This window comes from Typopeltis vanoorti, chromosome 17 (genome assembly GCF_054136105.1).
Source record: "Typopeltis vanoorti isolate ZY-2024b chromosome 17, IOZ_Tvanoo_1.0, whole genome shotgun sequence".
In the NCBI taxonomy this organism is placed as follows: domain Eukaryota; kingdom Metazoa; phylum Arthropoda; class Arachnida; order Uropygi; family Thelyphonidae; genus Typopeltis; species Typopeltis vanoorti.
In genome coordinates, this window is record NC_143565.1 from 3,283,127 (window position 1) to 3,308,957 (window position 25,831).

The window sequence follows — 25,831 nt, forward strand, 5'->3', positions numbered from 1 at the left end:
CCTCTTGTAACTCTTCAGATGTGTGACTTATGTTAGGAATGAAATGCAAGAAATGCTCCACAGGAGTTCCATGTTCTTTCACATATCGTACAATGAAGGACAGCTGATCAACACAAGACAAGTCTGGTGTTGAGTCAACACTTATGGAATAGTACTTAGCTAATTTAAGTTCTTCCACAATAAATTTGATTACTTTCTCACCCATTATTTTAATAAATTCCTCATACGTGGCAAAGGAAAGATAGGAAACGAAACCTTTTCCTTTTTTCCCGCTTTTGGCAATGTGCTCAGCAAGAAAGGGATCAAATTCACTAATTAACTCTAGACACATCATTACATTTCCATTATGCACAGAACCGAAAATGTCATCCTTTCCCCTCAAAGCAAGTCCTCTACTGGCCAATGTTTTTACAACTGCAACTACTCATTTTAATACTGCCTTCCAGCATTTAATTTCTTCTTCTGGTTGCTGAGTTATTGGTAAGTCAATTCTCCCTGCAAGATTTGCTCTTTGTTTCAGAGCTATCAGACAGTTCATATGACTAGTTGTTTTCTCGTGATGACTCACTCATGTTTCTGCATTTTCGAGTCATTAAATCCACTGACAAAGTGACTATCGTCAGCTCCTCCTCCACTAAAAAGGCGACAAGGCACACAAAGAAGATCTTTCCAGTACTAGGAGAGTAAACAAGGAAATCTCTTATTATTATTTTGCCGTTAATCAGATTCCTCTCAATGAGTTTCTTAGAAACATGTCTTACTTTGTCAGGATAAGCTCTTTGTGATTTTGACAGATCACTGTCTAAATTTTGTGGAACCTGTTAACTGCGATATACTTGTGTTTCTACTCAGCTGGGTCATTACTCACTATCACCTGTGCTGCCAAATTGTTGGGATTTCTTGTAGTCACATTATTTGAAACAGATTCAATTTCCATCTCCTCAACCACTTCTTGTTCTTTTTCCAAATCACAATTACTATTAGCAGATACCGATGCAAAAAAATGTCCAGTTTTCTTGTCTTTGATACTACTTCATTAATTTTCGCTTCCTTTTCTTTTCTTCTCTTCTTATATTCACTACAAGAAACCATTCCTTTCCCACAATTCAGGCCTCTTCCTGTGCATAGCATGTTTGAGGGATGCTGTGCATAGGAAGAGGCCTGAATTGTTACCAAAAAAAGCATAGATGAGTCAGTCAAAGATCAAGGTGATGTTGGTTGCATTTGTAGATTGGAAAGGCATTGTCCATTATGAATTTGTACCACGTGGTCAGATAGTAAACAGAGACTTTCCAATCGGCAAATGCAACCAACATCACCTTGATCTTTGACTGACTCATCTATGCTTTTTTTGGTTGAGGAGACCCTTTACCCACCCACTGCATTGATCGCATCTTGGTTTCAACATCATAACAATAAACCCACATCTCAATTTTTACCAAGTTTGCAGCAAAATTTCACACACACACACACACACACATTGTTCTTCAAGCTCTTTCATTGTCACTTTGGCAGTAATCCGATGAATAGCTTGCACACATGCTCACTTCAGCAGATGTAACTTGACAACTAATGCTCATAGCAGAATGAGGCAAATGACAGTTTGTTGTCAAAACTTGTCCTAGGTGTGCTCAGTAGCTGCAGCACATTCTCTGTGCTGGTTGGTTTACTATATGGGAGGTTTTCCAGTACTCCACGTTCATTTTTCCTTTCATTCTCCTTCCTAGTATACCATGTGATTTTTGTATATACCAGGAGTGAAATAGTATCAAGCACACTATTTCACTATTTACTGTCACTTCCTCAACAACATTACTTTCAGCCTCTGCTTTTGTGATCTCATTCCACTCATCATTGTTCACTACTTCCACATTCGTCAGAACACTTTTGCTATGTTTTCTTACATCAGTAATATTCATCAATCATTTTCCCGCTTTCTACATAACTTGCATTTCTTGTATTTCCACATGAAACATTTATGACAAACTCTCTCTCTCAAATATCACTTTCTTGCCATACCCGTTCACTCTTGAGAATGAATACATAGAACATACACTACATCATACAAAATTCCTCATGCTAAACTTGGTGAACACATAAGCTTTGATTTGTATGCATCAGTGCCATGAAAAAAACATGCTTTCTAAACAATATTCCATATTAAATTTCACAACATACACAATCAACATTACAGTCTAAAATAAGTAAGATATAATCAAAAATTATTACTAAAATTACTAATATTCACTGAAATAAAAATATTTATCTGTAGGATATGTAAAACAGCATAATTAGTATGTAAAACCATACCAATTATGTCTTGGCATTTCAATAAAAATCAAGAACCACTGATGTGCATGCTTGTCCAGAAGCAGACTGTTGTGGCACAGACCAGTCAACTGGGAGCCAGAGTAAGATGAAGACCCTGAAATATTCCAAGGAAGTTGTTCCCAAACTAGACTATATCCCAGAACTATCTCTAGAGAGTTCACAGAAGAAACATCAAAAAGGTTGGATGTCCTTTTATAGCCTAATGAGAAGAATGCATGTGAATTCTCTGAAATCAAAGTGAAATCGATATATCACATCGATAGTACTAGACTGCAGGAAATTGTTTGAGTCAGTGGACTTGGGAAAGAGGGAACATAACAGAAATTTATAAGATATTAAAGAGGTTTTATAACATATATGTAAAGGAAATTTTTCAACATATGACAAGTGGTCAGAGAATTAGGGTCATCCCTAAGAAGCTGTGTAAGAGGTTGTGCAGACTAGATCTTTTACATGGAGAGTGGTGAATGAGTGGAATGGATTGTCAGAATTTGTTGGAGTGCCCTGATAGTGAATGAGTTTAAGAAAAAGTATGATAGGTTTTGTGTGTATAAACATTAGTGTGGGTTTCCCACAGTGGATCTCTGGACCCAGGGAGGGGGCCAAGGGGCCCTGGCTCCCCAAAAGAAAAAGGAAAAAAAACTAGAAAAATTTCCAAAAATATTTTCCTAATTAAAATTCTTTTATTTTATTTTTTTAATTTATATTGTGTCGTGTCTTCTATTTCTATGCTACTTATGAATTAGCAGTCACATAAGGTGGGAATACCTATAGCTCTCGGGAATCCTGGCCACTGTGAATGCAAGACGAACAAAGTAGTGCTCGGGCGCTACTTCCTTTGCCCGAGCCGAGCCAGAGGAGATCACAGGTATCGTGTATTGGCGATCACTGCAGATGCTCAGTCATAGCTTGTATGCAATGCGTAGTATGTATTCTCAAATCGTCTACTCAACTCGGCCCCCTCCCACAAGATTAAATCTTGAGTGCTCGGTCCCCTCCAAGATTAAATCCTGAGTGCGCCACTGCTCCATGGAGATACCGTATAATAATAATCATAATTTTAGATATGAAGCAGAAGTTCAGGAACCATATAGCGAAGACTGTGAATATAACTCAGAGGATAATTGCAGTGCTGAAATGAATATTGACATGTAAGGATAAGGAAGTCATTGTACCTATTTACGAGGCTTTGATATAGCCTATCGTATGCAAATCTGGACTCCTTTTCCAAGTTAGCACATTGGAGAGAGATCAGTACTATGGAATAAATATAGATTATGCAGACAGATTGAGAATTTGCTGACTGCAAATACTTGGAGATAGGAGAAAGAGGAATATGATAGAGTCCTACAAACTTTTGAAAGCATTGCATAGTTACCATCAGATGTAATTTTTAATTTTATGGAGGGTAGGGGAAGGATGATATTTCATCCCTGGAAGTTAATGTAAGTTGAGAATGAATATGGTCAAGAAAGGGTTGAAAGAGTTAGATTTTTCTCTCATTAAGCAGTGCATAATTGGACTGGACTGGATTTGAAAGGTGCCTTTCAAGGTGGTATTTGTAGATGGGGGGATAAATTTAATAACAGCTACAACAGCTGGCTTGGGTGATACGGAATTTCCACGATGAGTCTCTGACTAACTAGATGGCTCTTCTTTGCCATTATATATTTTTATATTTATTTTCTAAAATAACAGAATTTAAAGGGAGGCTTGAATTATACATTCTTCTTCACTTAAAATCTGCCACTCACTAGAAGGCTGGTACATGTTTGCTATTGGTAAAAGGCTCCAAAAAAGATTGTTATTATTTTCCTGAATTCCATGGAGTCACAACACTCATCATGAAAGGTCAACACAAAGTCTGTCATACCACTCCTTAAACTCATCCACTGTCTGCACATTCACCACCCTCTGAGGCAATGTATTACTACTACTCTCCATGCAAAAAACTCACTTTTTATCCTTTTATAATAACCCTGATTAAAATGATGATAACCCTTCAATGTCTCGATCATATTCCCACTTTATCTTCTATCCACGAAACTCTACATTCTGCATGCCATTAGTCTCTAATCATAATCAACATTGTACAGTCCTGATATCATTTTTGTTAATCGTCTCTGCACCCTCTCCAAGGTTGCTTTATCCCATTCAAATCCCAGTGACCAGATCTGAGCACAGAAATCCAGATGTGGTCTAATCAAAACTTTATACAATGGTACAACCACACTTATATCTCTTCTAGTCAATGTCCTCCTCAACATTGCAGCAATTCTCTGAAATGTCTTCACAACCTTTTGCATTATGTCCTCGAGACTTCATATCTCTAACCCCAATAACCCAAGATCCCTAGTTTCCTGCACTTCTTCCATTATAAAGTTTAAACCCACTATTCAAATCTTCTTGAGGAACCAAAACACCAGTGATGTGCTTGGGATGGTTATTAGTATATTTCCCTGTGACAATATCATTTGCATAAAGGTTGAACAGCCATTGGTCCCAGTACTTAACCCTGTGGAACTCTACTTGTAACCTTTCTACTCCCTGATACTGTTCCCCCATATACAACTCTCTGATATCTACCAGAGAGTCAGTCACCAATCCAATATCCACTAACCTGATATCCAAACCCATATGTTGCAACTTAAATCTCAACTTGTCATGTGGCACCCTGTCAAATGCCTTTGAAAAATCCCCCCAAAAAAAACAACAGTGTATGCATTATCCTCATCCATTGCTCTTGTTACTCTATTGTAAAAGGTTACCAGACTACTAAAACAAGAGCACCCTTAAACAAATCCATGCTGGCCTGCATAAAAAATATTGCTCTCATCTACCCAATTCTGCATGCAAGCTCTTACCAGATAAAAATGCCATTTTATGTAATATTTGGCAATATTGCTGGCATTTTAGTATATTATTGGTTATTTTTGATAACCTAGTGTGCCTATTTGATTGTTGGCTTTGTGGATTTGTTACTGATTTTTTTATTGAAGTTTTGAATCTTGTCTTGAACGGAATACAATGATGGTATGCACAAAGAGTATATGTTGTGCATTGTGAAGATCAATGCTACGTCATCAACAGGTCTGCTGTTAATGACGTAGACACTTTTTGAAAATGGTTTGATGTCATGAGTGCAAAATGTATGTTTGGCAAAATGTGAAAGATGTATTTGTGGAGAGACTGAACAGGAAACGTGAGGTGTGGATTTGAAAAAACGTGTGATATTTTGTTAGACTACAAGATATCAACAAATGTGAAACAGACTCAAGGAATGAAACTTAGCATAAATGAAAGAAATGAAAGCTAGTGAGACTGAGGGCATGAAAGAACACAAGAATGATGAAAGGAAAGTAAGTGATGTGGAAGAGAAAGGAAGTAGGAATTAGGAATCAGAAGAAAGATGCTGCAGAATGAGAAGTAGTGAGACTATGGGAGCAACAGAGAGGGAAATTGCTGGAATGCAAGATCTGAAAAAAGAGTTATTCAGAATGAAAAATGAAATGAGGAATATATGGAGTGAGTATTTCAAGATTAGCAGTGTATGGAGATTCCACTGTTAGAGGATTGGTTAATGAGAGAGTCCATAAGGTCTGCTATCAACAAGGAAGGAGAAAGAGCAAGATAATCCATGCTTTGGACATGAGGAGGAGGAAACAAGCAAGAGAATTGGTGGTGGTTTTGGGACAAATGATTTAAGTGGACATAAGAAGAATGTAAACTCGGATACCAGGAGGTTATTGAGGAGAGTGAAAGATAACAGTATAGTGGGAAAGGTTGTCAGTGTGTTGCTGAGGTGTGACAGTGAGGTGATACCATTGAGACATTTAAGTTGCCAAAGGATTACCAGGTTAATGTGGAAGAAATATTTCATAGAATGGGAGAAAGGGGTGTAACAAGAGAACATCCCTGAAAGCTGTATAGGGGAGTGTGGAGAGGCATAAGGAGCAGGTTCTTTGCATGGAAAGAGGTTGATGAGTGGAATGTGTTGCCTGACATTATGGTGAATGCAGATTTATTGAATGAGTTCAAAGCACAATTTGATGGGATTTGTGTGTAGCAGTGTGTGTGCCTCCCACGATGAGTCTGTTGACTCCATGCAGGTCTGTTGTTAATGATAATGATAATAAAAGTTTTCATTATTAGCACTGCTGATATTTAGATTTGCAGCATTTTTCATGTCTCTTAAGAAATAATATTACTTTTATTTTGATTTTTTGATGCATTTTGATTGTTTTCTCTTTAGATGTTTTTCTAAAATTTTGATTTTTATTATTATTTTTTTTCATACCTTCATCTATACGATGGTCGCATTCCAGAGAACATCATAATATAATTCCTTTTGATCAAAAACCTTACCTTTATCAGATATTGAGTTTCTTTAAACTAGATCTCTGGAGTGATCTTGAAATGATATATGTACTGTGAAGTCATTTAATGAGCTATCATCTCCAAATGTTAAATATTTCAACAATCTCTGTTTTGTTTTCCACAATTTAGATATCAAATTTCATATCTTGGGAAATATTTGATTGAATTCAACGATTTATACATCTGTTTTTTGGCAAATAGGATTACCTGGCCATATTATTTAAGAGATGTAAACAGAATATGCCATTTATATTCACTCAGAAAGAGAAGTGATGAGTTAACTTCTACAAGTAGAAAGATAGCTGAGTTGCTTTTTGCTTCTCCAGATTATCTCGCCACTAAGGAAAAATGAATAATATTATGCTCATGTTTGAACATTAAGTGAAAAAAATTTTCAGAATAAAGTCAATGTTGAGGTAGGATAAAAAAAAAAAAAAAATCAGCTAACGCCTTTTTATTCCCGTATACGGGAGTAGGCGAGGCCATTTAGCCCTATCAAACTTTTGGAGACTGAGTGGGCAGTTCAATCTCCACTGGTACCAATCAGAGATAGATGGCCCAAGGCTATCACTAATTAAGCGGTACACAGTGAAGAGAGATGGCTCAAATGTGTGCTGCCATCTCGTGGTCCCTAACCCTAACACAATATATTTAATGTCTGAAATAATGTGGGTTCTACGGTCGATTTTCTTGAGTTTACGGGACGAAAAACCCGAGTTTCCGGGAGAAAAAACCTGCTTGCCCGTGCCAGAGATCGACTAACTCGGGAACCGGTCGAAAAAAAGGCTTAGAAAAATTTTCTCTAGTTGCCGACTAGACTCGAAACCAAGTCTTCCTTCGTGCGGCCAAGCACCGTGGTATACAAACGCCACATCCACTGAGCTACACAGGCTCCTGTTAGGATGAAAATTTATATTCTGTACTTAATTAGAGTTGGTTTTAATAGTTGAGTTTAATTTGTGAATTCCTAATTAACTCATGGCAGGCGTTTATGAGTCAAGCGTGGCACACATGTGTAAGAAGAGCTCCAGATTGAGATAAGTATTCTTGGAATAATTAAGTATATATGAGTGTTTGTTTAAGAGCTGCTGTAAACGTTGTGCGCTACCATTATTATTAGTGTGGGGGATTTTGTTTTGCTTAAACTTAATTACGAATTCGTTGTTATTATTAGACTTTAGAGTGGTAACTGGCAGATTAAACATGACGGCGGCTTTGTCATTCCATGCCTTTAACTTAGATTTCAGTTGTTTCGTAAAGTGTGAGGTGTGTTATATGTATTCTTTCGATTACATAAATGATTTGTGGATGTTTAGGGCAGATGGAAGGAGGGTGTGTGTGTGCGCGAAGTGTGACCTGAATGAGGAATTGATGAATGCAAATATGAAATTGATGACAGAAAGTGTTAGTAACGAGAAAGTCGTGGGGAAAATGAGTGCACATTCGAAAGAGAAGGATGGTGTGAAAGAGAGGCGAAAGAATGTTAAAAAATCAGTAAAAAAGAAAAAGAGTGATTTAAAATCCATAACGGATGTTAATAAAGATGAAAGTGAGGTGAGAGTGGCGGAAGGAAACGAAATTGAGAGAATGAATGAAACTGGAAATGGCGTGATGCAGGAATCGAAAGTGGAAAAAATCGAAAGAATGAATGATAGTGAAATTCGAACGTATGTTGGACCAAAAGTACGGAAGCACAGAAGGATGAATGAGAGTGAAAGTGAGAAGAGGGTGTCAAGAGTTAGAAAATTAGAAAGAATGAATGATAGAGAGAATGTGACGCAAGATTTCGAAGTTGAATTGGATGAGAAAAGAGATGAAATGGATGCGGAATGAAATTAAGAAAATTCAGTTAAAACTATTAAAACTAATCATGATGACACGAAAGAGTTAACGAAAGATGAGTAAGTGGCGTTATATGGTGACTCCATTATTAATGGTGTGCTGGATGATAGGATGCACGAAGTATGTTTTCCAGGTGGTAAAATGAGTAGAGTGATTCGGGCATTGGATATGAGTAGGGAGCGAGCAAAGGAGTTGGTGGTTTTAACCGGCACGAATGATTTCACAGATGACAAAGAGCGAGTCAGAATGGATGTCAGGAGGCTGCTTAGAAGAATAAAAGAGAATAGTGTGACAGGAAGGGTGATCAGCGTGTTGCGTAGGTATGACTGTGGTGAGATGAGGCAGAGAGCAAGGATTATGAATGATATGCTGGCTGAAATGTGTGAGGAGATGGGAGTACAGTTTGTTAATGTGTAGAATATGTTTGATGGAAGAAGTGAACTGTATGGGAACGATGGACTGCATTTGAGTGGTTATGGTGTGAGTCGCTTGGAGAAGTGAGTAGAGTGAGAGAGAATGAATCCGATCAAGCAGGAAGTGATGTGGAAGAGCAGGGGAGTAAGACAGGAGAGATTGAAGAGGTGGTTATGAATGAGGAAGTGAGTGGTATGAGTATACAAAATGAGAGAATGGGTCTGCAAGAGGAGCAGGAAATGGGGAGACTCAGGATGGACAGGGGTACACAGCATGATAAAGGTGGATGCTCCGAGAGGAAGTGAGAGCATGTGTAGACAGGAAAGAAACGGGATGACCTGGGATCAAGAGGAAACAGTTGAAATGGAAAAGGGTTTTAAAATTAATAAGCAGAAAGGGAAATGGCCCCAGTCGAGCATGAAGAGATCACATCGAGTGAGTGGTATCAGTGGAACTAGCTGATAGATCCAGAAATGAGCTGTTGTGCTTGTATACAAATGCTAGAAGTATAAGAAACAAGGCAGATGAAATGGTTGCATTAATTGCATCTGTTCACCCAAAGATTGTCGGAATAAGTGAGACATGGTTGGAAGAGGACGACATCCTGACAGGAATAGAGATGGAAGGGTATGATGTGTTTCGTGAGGATAGAAGGGGTAGAAAGGGAGGGGGGAGTGCTATTGATGATAGAGAAAGAGTTATGTCCATACAAAGTAGAGATGCAAGAGGGAAATAGTGCAAGTGGTTTTGTGGCAGTATGGTGTGAGATAGAGGTGAATGGAATCAAATTCTTTTTTGGGTGTTGTTATAGACCAGGTAATGTGGATGGTGGTGATAATGAAATCTACAGTAATCCCTCGATTAATGTGCTCCTGATTAATGTGTTTTTGATTCGTGCATAATTTTTTTTCGATACCCAAATTCAATTAGTGCGCCTATATACATCTTAAAAATAAATGTTACAGATTTTAAAAATTTTCTATTATACATTTTAATGGCTAACAATTTTAAAAAATCACTCACCAGGATGAAATAATTTAGTTACCGATATTATAGTACACCCACAGATTCAAGACACTTCTGCGCATGTCACAAAAAGGAGAATACATTCCAATATTAGGGTAATTAATCTGTCTTCTGGGATTAGTTGTTTATTAGACACGTCGGAAAATTAACTTCTCTTTTATGATCATTGTAGTTTTTAAAGGGGTAACTATTTTGCTTGTATAACAGTTGGGAAATTTTATCTATAAAGCACTTGATTTCGCATGTTGGCGACCAATTTGTACATCCTTCATTTCTTTCTCCCCTTCAATGATAATGTCCAAGAGTTAATTAAATCTTACTCTGAAGAATTGATTGATTCCAACCTGCTAAATTTAGATGCACAGTGGGAAGATCCTGAAGAATATAAAGCAAATGTAACCACTGATAGTCATCCAAAAGAGATTTCACAGAAATAGTTTGAAAATATTTTTCGTACAATCGAAGTTTTTAAGCAGCAATGCCTTAGAGGCTGACCCTGATGAAGAGAGAAGCAGTAAAATTTGCAGAAGAGTAGAAGAGGCAATAGGTCCATACCGTTGGTTGTATGAAAAAAAGAAACAAAATGCCCGCCAAACTATGTTAGCTTAATTCTTTGTTAAGAAGTAGGATAATAAAATTTATATTCTGAATATGTTTTATTGTCTTTCAGCTTCATGGTTTTCCTTTAACTAGGCCTTGAGACATACCTTAATTCTTTTATAAAAAAATTAAGGTTCAAAAAAGAAATTTGAGGAACGAATTATACTTTTTCCCATAGGTTATTATATTCTATTAGTGCATTTTCAATTAATGCACGTGTTTTAAGGAACGCATTAGCGCACTAATTGAGGGATTACTGTATAATCAAATTAGTCAAGCAAATAACAAAAGAGTGATCATTATGGGCGATTTTAATTATGGCAATACAGACTGGAATGATGAGATAGCAACTGGAAGTAAAGAAAATGAGTTTCTTGGGTTTTTGAGGGATAACCACCTCAGACAGTATGTAACAGAGGGCACGCGAGGATTGAGGATCTTGGATTTGGTCATCTCATCAGAGGATGTAATTATAAATGAGGTGGCAAATCATCCACCAATTGGTGAAAGTGACCATGAGGTGATTACCTGGGTGGTTGCCAGCAGTGTGAGGACCTCTGTGAGAAAAGGGTATATGTGGAACTACAAGGGGGTGATTATGAAGAGCTCAGGAGACAGCTTGCAGGTGTAGCATGGAATGAGGAGTTAGCTGGAAAAGAGATCGATGCAGCTTTGGGGATTTTCAAAAAATATCTAGTAGATGCAATGTCTAAGTGTATTCCAAGAGTGAGATAGATGAATAAAGAGATTAAGCATGCAATACAGAGAAAAAGGGCATTGTGGAGGCAGCATAAGAGAAGTGGAAATAACCAATTCCATAAGATCTACAAAGACCAGGCAAGGAGGGTGACTTGGTTGATGAGGACAGCTAAAAAGAGGTATGAACAGCAGTTAGCTAATGAAGCCAAAAAGAATCCTAAGGAGTTATTTCGATATGTAGCCAGCAAAAGAAAGAATGATTATGGAAGGATGACATTGATAGGAGAAAATGGTATAAAGACAGCTGTTGCAGAATGTGTGGTAGATACTTAATGAGCAATTCATAAAGGTCTTTCAATCTTGAGAATATAACTTCATGGAGAGATTGAAAGCAGTAGATGATGTGGAGGAAAGACTGACTGTAAGTTAGCAAGAGGTGTATGGGGAGTTGAGTAGACTAGATGTTAATAAGGCTGCTGGGCTTGATAATATATCACCACGTATTCTGAAGGAATGTGCCAGGGAGTTGACACCTGTCTTGACATGTTTTTTTAATACAAGTCTTGCACTCGGTCAAGTCCCTAAGGAGTGCAAGATTGTGCCACTTCATAAAAGAGGTGATTGAACTCAAGCATCAAACTATAGGCCTATCTGTGTGTCAGATGTTGTGGTTAAGTTGTTGGAGAAGCTTGTGAGAACTAGAATCCAGAGTTGGGTTGACAACAATGGTATTATCTTTGATGGACAGCATGGATTTGCTAAAGGGAGGTCATGTTTTAGTAATCTACTTACTTATTACAATAAAGTGACTGCTTCCTTTGACAGAGGAGAAGGATACACTTCGATTTTGCAAAGTCTTTTGATAGAGTACCTCATGATAAATTGATAGTCAAACTAGAGCAAATGGGATTGGATATTAGATTAGTGCATTGGATTGGAGACCAGTTATCTGATAGGTATCAACAAGTTGTGTATGGGGGGAGCGATATCCAGGAAAAGGAAAGTCACTGGTGGAGTTCCTCAGGGGTCTGTTTTGGGGCCATTACTGTTTAATTTGTATATTAATGATATAGGTGAAGATTTGGATGGAGATATTCAGTTGTTTGCAGATGATGCAAAGTTGGGATGAACCATGAAGAGTAGTGAAGATTTTGTGATCTTACAAGAAGACTTGAATAAATTGAGTGATTTGGCATGGAAATGGAGATGTGAATTCAATGTTGCAAAATGTAAGGTTTTAAAATTTGGAAAACAAAGATGGGATGAATGCTTGGTGAGGATATATTGTTGGAGGTGGAAGAAATAAGAGATCTGGAGGTGATAGTGGATAAGGACCTGAAATTTAGGAGACAGATTGCGAAAATTCTGAAAACAACACAAAGGCTTCTGGGAATGATGCAGAGGACACTGACATATAGAAGTAGGGAGATTCTTGTTCCGTTGTATAAGGCTTTGATTAGGCCACACATGGACTATTGTGCCCAGATTTGGTCACCTGATTTTCAGAAGGATGAGATGTTCGAAAGGGTCCAAAGGCAATTGACTAAGGTAGTTTCTGACCTCTGGAATGTCGAGTATGAGTGAGGAAAGATTGAGAAGAGTCTGTTGGACAGAAGGAAGAGGGGAGATATGATAGAGAACTACAAGCTGGTAAGGGGTTGTTATAGGATCAATGCTGGAGAAGTTCTATAGAAAATAGTGGGAGATCAGGGGACAACCAGAGGTCATCCCTGGAAACTGTATAAAGAGGGTGTGAGTAGGGGAGTATGGGGCAGGTTTTTTTCGTGTGGAGTTGTGAATGATTGCAATGCCTTGCCTGAGAGTGTGGTGTCTGCAAGGAGTTTGAATGTGTTCAAGGCTCGGTATGATGAGCTGTGTGTGTGTGATAAAAGGACCTCCCAGATGAGTCTTTGACTCCATGAGGTCTTGGGGTAATAATAATAATTTTAAAGGTAAGATGCCTAAAGCTTTCTGATGATGAAGAAATTTTTCTTATACTAAAGAAATAAAATTTTTGCTCATCTTTATTATGGTGTAGTGTTAAGTGAGATAACAATTCTAATGTTAAAAAGAAGTGATATTTTAAACAATAAAGTTTTGCGATATTTTTATTCTAGACATCAGCAAGAACCCACCAGTGACCCAGTAATCATAAATGCTGTTATGTATATATGCAAAACTGTAAACGATTCTGTAAAGTAAGTATAAGTGTTTATATTATATTTAAATAAATGAAAATTGTGAAAACTTGATATAACTATAATATAAATGAGATTGACAAACAAAATGCTGATGGTAATTATTTTAAATTAGTTTTTGTTTCATTATAATATAATAGATTTAGTTTAATCCTTTATCCCAGTGAGAGCAAACAAAGTTTGCGCCTGAAAATATCTTCAGGACTAAATATAGTGTTGTACTATCTTATCCAGTAAGTAGTGCAACACCAAGGCAACTCGTGGCAAAGGTGGAGCAAGCTACCAGGCACTTCTAACCCAGTATCTCCCATAATGCAAAACACATTTCCTATGTGGATATGTATACTGTTATGCATTAAAGGGATTGGCCATCTACCCAGACTAGTTTCGACCTTTATTGAGGTCTCTTCAGTGGGAGCCAGGCCCAGAGCTGGAGATACCAGGCAGAAGTAGTAGCAAGTCATCTGTGCCTATGGGAGTTGCCAAAAGGTTTATCACCTTTTTTAAAAATTACTCTGGATTTAGAGAAAGATGTTGAAAATTTATTTATCACTAGGTTAGACTATAATAGATTTAGTTTAATCCTTTATCCCAGTGAGAGCAAACAAAGTTTGCGCCTGAAAATATCTTCAGGACTAAATATAGTGTTGTACTATCTTATCCAGTAAGTAGTGCAACACCAAGGCAACTCGTGGCAAAGGTGGAGCAAGCTACCAGGCACTTCTAACCCAGTATCTCCCATAATGCAAAACACATTTCCTATGTGGATATGTATACTGTTATGCATTAAAGGGATTGGCCATCTACCCAGACTAGTTTCGACCTTTATTGAGGTCTCTTCAGTGGGAGCCAGGCCCAGAGCTGGAGATACCAGGCAGAAGTAGTAGCAAGTCATCTGTGCCTATGGGATAAATAAATTTTCAACATAGTTTTTGTTTCATTTTGTTTCTATATATAGTAGAAAAATCTCGTCATCTGGGTATTATTGATATTCATAATTTTATTGCCTCTCATGTTTTGTTTAATGTTTATGTAATATATATTATTTTGTAATGTAAATATATGTTAATGTAATATGTGAGATTAATTCAGCATTTTATTTTGATTCAGTGCCCTGACCTTAGAGGATGAAAAACGGCAAATATCTGCACTTATTTCTGGCTTTATACGTAAGATAAGTTTTGGACGAGATTTTGAACAACAACTTAACTTTTATGTTGAAGCACGAGCAACATTCAGTAATCTAGATCCAGTGCTTATACAGTTAGTTCAGGTAACAGTACATTATGATTAATATCTTTCTTTGTAGGTAGGTACGTATGTATGTATGTATGTATGCATGCATGCATGCATATCTCTGTCTGTCTATCTATCTATCTGACTTCAAGATGGCAGAAGATCCAAGTAAAATCACTTCTCAAATCCTACAATACTACAAGAATGCATACAGCTCTACGGGAACATCCCTTCATGCCATTCACGAAATACTAAAAGAAACAAAAAGAATCTCTGCAACAGATCAGAACCACTCAGAAAACAAAATCATTCTAGATCAGGGGTCAGCAAACTTTTGAGATGGAAGAGCCAAACCTGTCCCTCACAACAATTTAAAAATTATTCGAGAGCCATAAATATGTTTTTACAAATAAGGAAAATTTAAAGTAATATTATAGTAAATTTATAGCAATATATAACAAGTTATAAATTGCTATATATTATAAAGATATACCATTAATTATATCTTTATTAAATGAAGAAAAAATCACAAAAAATTGCTCTCATTGGTTTTAATCAGTGTGAGCAATGAGCTTGCATTTCCTTAGAAAGTTTCTGTATGTCCGGTTTGTAACTAATCGTTTTTAATTAAAGGCACAATTCCAAGTTGGCATCAGTAATTTGGTTCCTCAGTTTACATTTAATGAAATTGGTGTTAGAAAACGATTGCTCACATAAATATGTAGACCCGAAGATACTGAGAACACCAAATGCAAATTTTTCCAACTCATGATATGAGTCCGGAAGACTGTTCCAAGTATTGAAAATCACTGAGTCTGCTTTCTGCAGTTCTTTTACAGCAGTCTGCTTGCGCTGTGGAATCAGACTGCATTTTTCGTTTTCCAGTTCTTCTATTTCAGTACCAAGACGTACAAATTTGGAGCTCCTTAAGTCTTTGCTTGTCCAGTCCAGCAATTGTACTTCAAAATTAGCCGTGTTGTCAGTATCAAACGGAGAAAAATTTAATTCCTTCACATTGGCATTTAGAGGATTTCTAATAAAAGTAGAGTCACTTTATTATTTCTGAATTCCTGAAACATTTGAAGAAAAGATTCTCTCATGTTTGAAACCGCTGTCTTGAAATAATCTTTGTTGATGAGGGCATTGTTTTCTCAGCAATATTGAGACAAGTTTGGGAAATGAACTAACGTTCTCCTCTCTAAATCTTCAGTGAACAGAATCAATTTCTTTTCAAATGAAATAACTTCATCTAGCATTGAAAAAGCAGTAGTTCCCTTGCCTTGTAATTTACGATTGAGCTGATTCAGTTGTGATGTAACGTCCACCATAAAGTACAATTTTTTGCATCCACTGATCTTTTGTTAATTCTTGATATTGAACATCGTTATTGTCGAGAAATAGTTTGATTTCATTTATGCAAAATGCTGCAACATGTCACTTCTAGAAAGCCATCGAACCCTGTTGTGCTGGAGAAGATCTGAACACTCGCTCTCCATTTCACTTAGCAACTCTTTAAATTGTCGATGGTTAAGTCCCCTTGTTACAATGGTGTTGGTAATCTTAATTACCAATTTCTTCTGTAAATGTTTGTGCACAAAGTGCTTCCTGGTGGAGTATACAGTGGAAAGTAATCACTTAATGATTAATTTTTCCTTTTAAAATTGAAACAAAACCCTTTTTCGCTCCCGTCATACTTTTTGCAGCATCGGTTGCAATTGACACAATTTTATTGAGTGTGAGATAATTTTTTTCCATACATTCAAGGATGGCATTTGCTATGTCCTCTTCACGCATTTGGCCATTGAGTGGCAATAATCCCAGAAGTTCTTCTCTCGGACCCTCAGATGATACATACTGCACAAAAAGGGAAACTTGGGCTGTGTTCTTGATGTTGCAAGACTCATTTACCGCAATTGATAAAGCTGAAGTTAATTTAACGTCTTCGACTTGGTTGGTCACATTTGAGGACATTGTGACTGTCCTATCTGCTGCTGTTTTGGCAGATAACGGTATGCTTTTAATTTTATTTAAAATCTCTGCTTTGTTTTTGAAATCCCGAAAAAGTTCTTCAGGTGCATTAACAAAACAACATTTTATGTATTCACCATCTGTGAATGGTTTTCCTCTCTTAGCGATCTCCTGACTCACTATGAAGCTTGCAATATTAACATCATTGGCAGACTCTCCAATAATTAAATACAGAACTTGATTTTTCAACATTTTTCTGAAGTTCTTCAACTGCTCTCTTTCTTGTGTCACCGACAGGATTTTTCTGGAAAATGTGGCATGTTTTGTCGTGAAGTGTCTCTACAAATTTGACTTTTTGTTGTGCACCAGTTTTTCTTGGCAAATACGACAGATTGGAAGGCCATCTGAGTTCGAGATGAACGCGAAAGATTCAATCCATTCAGTTTTAAAGCCACGATGCTCATCTGTTGTTTTTCTTAGTTTTTTCTTTGTGGCCATGTTGAAAAGCACCCTAAACAATATATTTTAATTAATACATTATATAAATACATTATATAGAAAGAAAATAAAAAGAACTAAATGATTACTCAAAATAATAAATGACAATAATTCGAAAATATAATAAAAATAAATCTCACTAGTAACACATTTTATTGTAACAGTTGCACGCGAAATAAAGCACGCCACGGTAAATCGCGACCATAATAAATATAATAAAACCAATATTATATATATATACAGCAATCCCTCGATTAGTGTGCCTAATGCATTCTTTAAAACAGGTGCATTAATCGAAAACACACCATTCGAGTATAATAACCTATGGAAAAAAGTTATTCGTTCCTTAAATGTCTTTTTTTACCCTTGATTTTTTTTTTATAAAAGAATTAGGGTATGTTTCAGGGCCTAGTTACAGGAAAACTATGAAGCTGAAAGACAATAAAACATATTCAAAATATAAATCTATTATTCTGGCGGGCATTCTGTTTCTTTTTTTTCATACAACTGCCTCTTCTGCAAATTTTCCTGCTTCTCTCTTCACAAGGGCCAGTCTCTAAGCATTTGCTACTTAAAAGTTTCGGTTGCATGAAAATATATTAAATTTGTTTTTGTGAAATTTCTTTGGGCTTGTCAGTGATTAAATTTTCTTCATATTCTTCAGGATCTTCCTGCTGTGCATCTAAATTTAGCAGGTTGGAATCACTCAGTTTCTTAGAATGAGATTTAATTAACTTAGATTCATATGAAAAGCCTTTAAAATCATTTGCACAATGTGGAAGAATGTGCTTCCAAATGGATCGCATATTGCTAGCAGTAATTTCATTCGACTTTGCGACTTTATAACCAGGCTGATATTTCTCTGATTTGGCCAGAAAAGTCCTGGAAGGCATTGGCTTCCAAAAAGAAGGCCAGTTTCATTGACATTAAATATTTGTTGGTCACGATAACCCTCTTCTTATACAATTTTCTTCAAATCTCTGGATAATTTGCGGCCACCTCCTTATCGACACTTGCAGCTTCGCCTGTGATTAGAACATTATGTAGGCTATTTCTAAAACCACCCAGCACTAATGTGGAATTCTTCTTTTCCATCACTGATAGCCCTTTCTTTCAAGATTGCAAAGAGACTTAATGCTTTTGATTTAATAAAGACTAAAGTCAGTTCTTAGCAGGATTTGTTTTTGGTTACAAACTTTGATCTATGTAGAAGTCTTTCTCTCTAATTCAATCATTATGATACTTTGATTTCGAGTGCACGCACTATGAATTTGAAGAACTCCTAACTTTTCTCTTTGTATTTAGCATCTTTGTTTAAAATTGCTCTTATAGTTGATTCACCCATTTTTGTGTTCTTGTCTTATCTTTGCTCTGGACTCGCCATATTCACTTTCTTTATTATTTCAAGTTTTTCTTCCAATGAGATTACTTTTCGAATCATTTTCACACTTTCACTTTTTGCTCACTAATTCTTTTACTCATGACGAAAGGTTGGGAAAATACTTTAAAATAATAAAAAAAAATGTAAAGAAAATAATTGCAAAGGAGGTACGAGATATGATCAGGAAAATGCTACGAATTAGCAGATGACGGAAATTTTGACGGAAAAATTTGGAACATAGAGTACATGGTAGTATGCCATTAAAAATAACTTTGTAAAATGTTTTAAATCAGTAACTAAATTATTTCATTCTGGTGAGTGATTTTTTAAAATAGTCAGCCATAAAAAATGTATAGATAGAAAATTTTTAAAATCTGTAACACTTATTTTTAAGATGTACATAGGTACACTAATCAGTTTTTAGAGGCGTACTGAACGAATCTTGGTATCGAAATTCACTAATCGAAAATGCACTAATCGGGAGTGCATTAATCGAGGGATTACTCTCTCTCTCTCTCTCTCTATATATATATATCAGTGGCGTCGTGTGCTCATTTCGGTTGGGTGTGCTGTCATGTGGATTAAGCAACCCACGCTACAAATTTCACGTTAATTTGATCATACGCATGGGCATGCGTGCGCTGAAAATTTTCCACAGTGGGGGAGCTTGGAGACAAATAATTACATCAATAAATGTCTTTTAGCTTTTTTTTTTGATGTAATTGTTTGTTCATGTAAACTATAAATACATTGTTGTCATTTGGCATCGATTTTAATGATCTTTAATTCTTGGGAGAAAAAAAAAGTATTCAGAATTAATAGATTTCAGCACAATTTCATATATATAAAAAAAATGACCGGCATATTTTATTCAAAAGCTCCTAATTAATTAATCCTAAATTAAATTATTTCAGTTTAAAAGCCAAAAAAAAAAAAAAATCATGAAACTAACAAGTAAAATAATATTAAATTACATTAATTACAATTCACACTTCACTCTATAATGCACACACAGGGCAAACTAACTGGTCATTTTCCACAAATCAGAAAAAGATGAACCAAAAAGAGGAACACGTGTTTTATTGCTGCATTAAAACAGCATGTCTTGCAGACTACTCAAAGTAGAAGAAACAGGCATAATGCATCAGTGCTCATCTTAATTGGTCTAATGCAATTAATTGCAGGATAACTTTGAATACTTCTGCATAGAGTGGAGGAACAATCTGTTTTGGGATTTATTAGAAAACAAGAATGAAGGTGAATGCTATATTTGATTGGTATATTTGAAATACTGAAAGATGAAAATATGTGAACCATCGTTTATAAGATATGTAAGAATAGGAAAAAATAAGCATGAGTAGAAACATTTCCATTAATGGTAAAGGATAATTAATAATTATCATTTGTGATATGTGTGTCCTATAATTTGCTTATGTAGAGCGAATAGCATGATCCTATAAATTCTAAACATGAATAAGTGAATTTATGATGACATAATTAAAAAAAAAAAACTTATGAAGAGAGAGAAAGAGAGTATTGCAGGAATAAATATGGTTTGATGAAGCAATTTTGGATCCTACTTCATCTCAATCTATACTTTGGATCCGACATGTTAGTCACTATGATGCTCTTAAACAAAATAATAAGTTGCTAGTTGGTTTCTAATTCAAATATAGAGAAAATTTATATTTAAAGACTGCACCACTCTATATCTGAATTAGTTCAATAATTGAAGAAAAATCAACCTTCAACTATTTCTCCTTAAAATATATACTGGCCAAGTATATTTTACTTACTTAATTTACCTGCTTTGGTTCGAATATTTTATGAATAGTGCAGTAAAAGAGATTCAGGCAAAATACATCCTTTGATTAACAAAAACAAACATTTAATTTAGAATCACAAATTTTACACTTAAATTCAAATCAGTAATTAAGATATCACAAACATTTTAACTCCTCAGATAAATTTAATCATTCAACTCATACAATGGTAAATCTACTATCTCTATAATACAGTCTTCTCACAGTTCCTTAAGTTCCAAATACAACAAAAATTGCAGTAATACCTCTTTGCAAACAAACACTTTTAAATTTACACTTTAGCTAACTTCCTCAATAGTTATTGTTAGTATATGGAAATTCTAGGATGAAACTCTCACACTTCTCTGTATAGGAATATTAATGGTTGGAATAATCTTACCGATAATCTTTTTTCTTCACCTACTTATACGTAAACACTTTTTATAACTGTAAACACTTAAACAGGTCTGCGCGGTTAGCCTAGTGGCTATGCGCTTCGCAACCATATGCCTGGGGAAGGAGTGTCCTAGGTTCGATTCCCGTCGGTGACGTGAGGAGCTGAAGGATCTTCCTCAGCCATAGCCAAGTTAGCCAGTCTTGGGCGTGGACAGCAAGGTTTTTTCCCCGGTTTATTCTGGGGTTTTTCATCCCGCAAAGCAGGCAAACTGGCCTTGAGAACTCAACACTACAGGCCATAGGATACACCGCGGCATAAGGCTGACCACCTTATCCTGTAAACGGAGTGAGGTCCGATGATCAATGGACTCTCGACACCGCAAGGTAAAAGAGGGTATAAGGAAGAACACTTAAACAGTATACGGTACTCATTAAAATAATTCTTCTAAGCAGTAACTGAATTAATCATCGGTCACAATACACATAAACAAACGTTGTTGCATAAAGTACTACTGATCACTCATGAAATAAGGCAACACACAATAATTCCTTAACTTGAGGTTTTATATGCACAGTTGTTCACTCTTCCGGCATTCAATTAATTCTTTAGACACTACAGTTCTAAACACAGCTAGCGGTAAATTTCAATTTTACATCCTCTACTTTTCTCTAGTTACTCGATGCTTTATTTCAAGATTCTGTGTGTCCTTGACAGGTTGGCCCTGAAATTATATCTCAATTCAAGTATCGCTAGTCTAATTAATAGTCTCTCAGCTGTTTTCCGTAGCTATAATTGTTATTCTACAACTTATTAGCTAACTGCTTCTCGACTAGTAGACTTTATTAGCTGCTTGAGTAACTTGCCGACTCGCTATTATCGCACTGTGATTCCCGAATGCCGAATGCTCCGATTCCAACCTAATGCCAATCTTCTCCTTTCTCTCTCTCTTAATTTATCTCTCTCCAATCTATATTTTTTTTTAGCGTTCTTCCTTTATATACGCGTTCTTCCCGCCTAAATTGTTCTCGTGATTTCTTCGACTAAAACTCTTTTCAATAATTTTCAACATTCTCCCCACGTGCTGTTCCAAAACGTGCTCGCTCACTTACATACGTCTTCATGACAACCAAACAAAATATAATAAAATTGAGGTATTGCATAACACTAAACTTCTACAAATAGGAATAAATAAAGAATATTTACATTTCAATTAATGTGCAGTTAAATTATCAAATACAAATTCTTATAATATTAACATAGTAATAAATAAAATAGTTTAATAATATTTAATGCAGTCTTTTCATTATTAATACATATATCCTTGATTAAATAATTAAATATTAAATAAGGTTAAAGGTAGTTATATGAATATTAAATTATAAACAAGTGAATTACATTAAATAATATTTACAAGTCTAGCCTATGTGATGGAAGATCATGTTGGATTCTGAAACAAATAATAATTACTCCAATCTCTATATAATCAGAATCCAACAGCAGCAAATCATCTCATAAAATTTGTTGCACATGTTATGTGTATTTCTCTGGTTTGTCTATATTTTGCTGTGTTTTCCAAGAAATTTCTTTTGTTTACTGAGACTCAGTATACATAACATCCGATCATTATTAATTATTAATTAACATTAATTAATACAAAATAAATTGCAGAATTTTATTGAGACAAGTTTAAAAATGAACATAGAATTTCATAAAAATGAACTCATAATTTGACATACACATTGTCGTATACAAATCAATATCAACCTATTATCAATTTATTAATGAGATTTTTGCTATTGTACATTAGATCCCAATTGCTTTATATCAGGTTCATGTTTTGTCACTTTTAGTAATACACACGCGGAACTAGATTCATCAGTCATTCTATTTCTTAAACTGCCTTTTATAAAATTCATTTCGGAAAATAATGACTCACAAGCATATGTTGAGGAGAAAATTAATTATTGCATAATCATAAAGAATATTAATACACTTATGTATATGGTGTAGCATGTTGACAAATATAAAAGTATGCATTTAAATTAGTTATCAATCACAGGACTAATGCTACAATATTGTAGTTTCCTCAGGCCAACATCATTAAATTAACTTGTGGTAAGTTTCATTAAGATATCCCATTCTGATCACCAAAAATTTATAATATTATTCAGTATAAAATTATTGATTATTGTATTATACAACAAATAGTGCAATTAGAGACAGCTGGAATAGAAATGGCACTAACTAATGAATCACATGTATCCCTCTCACAGAAACTACCCTGTATAGGCAAGCAAAACCATATTTTGCACTGAAACACGGTATCTAACTAAAATTATTGTCCAATTTTTCAATTACATGAAATAAGTGTTTGTTTGACTGCATTTGAAATTCTCAATGTCATTATGACAGATCACAAAGGCTAACTTCAAATAAAATTCTATCACGAATTTAAACATGCCATATAATGCTTGTGTGAGTTTCCCTTCCAGCTCAAATGCAAACAAGGCAATGTTTACGTTTTAAAACTAAGAAATATATAGTAAATGTTGTTATGACAGTTGCAGATATTATGGAATTCAGTTGAAGAGAATTAGCATTTCAACTCAAAAATTGTTGGTTCCATTTGTCTTTGGGTCACGTGATCTTTTGTTAATACCGCACCAATCGAATTCATGTCTTCATAGCTGCTCTCTCCTGTAAAACAAAATTTAACTTGTACATATTGTAACAATTAAAAAAAAAGTGGAATAATTTATAAGCGTATAAAAGGATATCATATGTACATCGTTGACGTGCCAGCAAAATTCTCAGGCGTGCCAGGTTCGCCACCACTGCCCTATAGCAGTGTTTCTCAACCTATGGTCAGCGGACCACAGGTGGTCCGCAACAGTGAGACAGGTGGTCCAAAGGCAGACTTATATTAACCAAATAAATCTATATATTTTAATTATCCAAACAAAACAAATTAAAATTGAATAAGTAAATAAAAGTTATTGAAATAAAATGGATACTTAAAAAAATAAAAATAGTGCAGAATGTTCATTCCATGAACATTCTGCCACTATTTTAATTTGTAGCGGCAAAATGATGAGTAATAAAAGAGGGGTGAAATGAACAACAATATGGTTTTATTGCTTTCACCCTCCCCTGTTGTTTTGTCAGATTTGAAGTGAACACTGTTATCCACATGACCACATTTCAACCAATTGCTTGTTGTTTATTAATTTTTATTGTTGAAGGTTTTCCTCCTTCAACCAAGGCTCGATATATCTTCAGAAGTGCTAAGTAATACTTGGACAAAGTGTGTTGTGAGTTAACCCCAGTATTTATATATTTTTCGGAAATCACGAGACTGAAAGATAAAAGCAAGCTGCCAGTTGAGTTGGAATGCTAACACACATGTGCGATCACTTATTAGTCACTTTGTTGTTCTGCAAATGACCTCAGATGTCGAGGCACCCTAAAACCTAATCCTAATTAGTCACTTTGTTTGGCTGCCCTGCCTACCATGTGCTCAGCCATCCCTTCCACTCCCTCTGTATAATCTTTAAAAATTTTATAAATGAAACTATGATAGTTTTATTTCTATTTTCAATTTTACTTCAGAGCCACATGTATGTACCCAAAGAGCCGCATGTGGCTCGTGAGCCGCAGTTTGCCGACCCCTGCTCTAGATGAACTGAAAACTGCATGCACAATCTCACCAAAGAACAAATATCCCAGCCTTGATGGTCTTACATCCAAGTCTTCTAGAATCAACTTGGACCACTTTTCCTTAAAACACTGCAAGAAGCCTAACTCAATGGGCTCCCACAATCCATCACGACCTCAGTAGCACGATTGATACTAAAGAAGGGAGACCACAGACATCTGAAACTGTCATCCAATCCCACTAATCAATACCGATTGCAAAATCATTTCCAAAGTTATAGCAAACTGAATAAAGCCAACACTGCCTGAAGTTATTGGCCAACATCAAACTTATTCTGTTCCAGGAAAATCAATATATGATAACCTCCATTTAATAAGAGAACTCATCCACATCACAAACAGCCAAAATGAAAACCTAGCACTTGTCAGCCTTGATTAGGAGAAGGCTTTCGACAGAGTAGAGCACAAGTACTTTTATGAAGTCCTAAAAGCATTTGGCTATGGTCCTCTCATTATTGAAACAGTCTAATTGCTATACAGAGATTCACTCTTCTGTGTAAAAATCAACAACAGGCTCACCCGCACTTTACCATACTCTCGGGGGGATCAAGCAAGGATGAACTCTCTCTCTGGATAGTCATACACACTGGCCATAGAACCCTTCTTAAAAAGAGTATGACACCATCATCTCCAAACGAACTAGCATAATAGAATCACATCTAAAAATAACCCTATCAGCACATGCTGATGACGTCACTGTAATAGTCCGAAATGAAGAAGAAATGATAGTAACCGAGGAAGCACACAGACTATATGCACAAGCCTCAGGGGCTAAATTAAATTCTGCAAAAACCACTGGCTTGTGGTTTTTGCAAACAGATGGAAGGCTAGAACTGATTCTCTGATCAAATGTACCAGGTCAAATGAAGGACAAGCATAGTTATGTGTGCACCTTGGCAACACCAAAATATATAATACACTGAACTGGACACAGCTGCACAACTGATTTAAAAAGGTGTTAGGAAAATGGAACAGCATTTGTTCAATTAGAGGAAGAATACTAATAGTCAACCAGATGGCTGCGAGTGTGCTATGGCATACTCTCAAAGTATTCACACCCCCTGACGACTTTCTCCATTACATTCAAAAGGCAATGACACATTTCCTCTGGAACAATAATAACTGAACAACATATTGTGAACTCTGCAAGCCACTCAGCAAGGGAAATCTTGTTTTCTCTTGAAAACAAGATTAGATCCTTCAGGATAATCTTTCTCCTAAAGACACTTTAGTCCAAACATACTTATAACCACCTTCGATTATATCATGAAATCATCCACCAGAGGACTTATACACTTTCCACAATCCTCCGAATGGCCAGTTCTTCATCACCTCCTAAACTAAATCA

At 35.9% G+C, this 25,831-nt stretch overlaps 1 protein-coding gene across 3 annotated transcripts in view; it reads left to right on the forward strand.

Moving 5' to 3' along the window:
- Positions 1-25,831, forward strand: part of LOC150097100 (VPS35 endosomal protein-sorting factor-like) — a 386,078-nt gene that overhangs the window by 237,683 nt on the left and 122,564 nt on the right. For all 3 annotated transcript variants that reach the window (XM_090406834.1, XM_090406831.1, XM_090406832.1), the window contains 2 exons: positions 13,407-13,487; positions 14,598-14,760. In XM_090406834.1, coding sequence (XP_090262960.1) covers positions 13,407-13,487; positions 14,598-14,760 — 244 coding nt within the window. The remainder of the gene's footprint in view (positions 1-13,406; positions 13,488-14,597; positions 14,761-25,831) is intronic.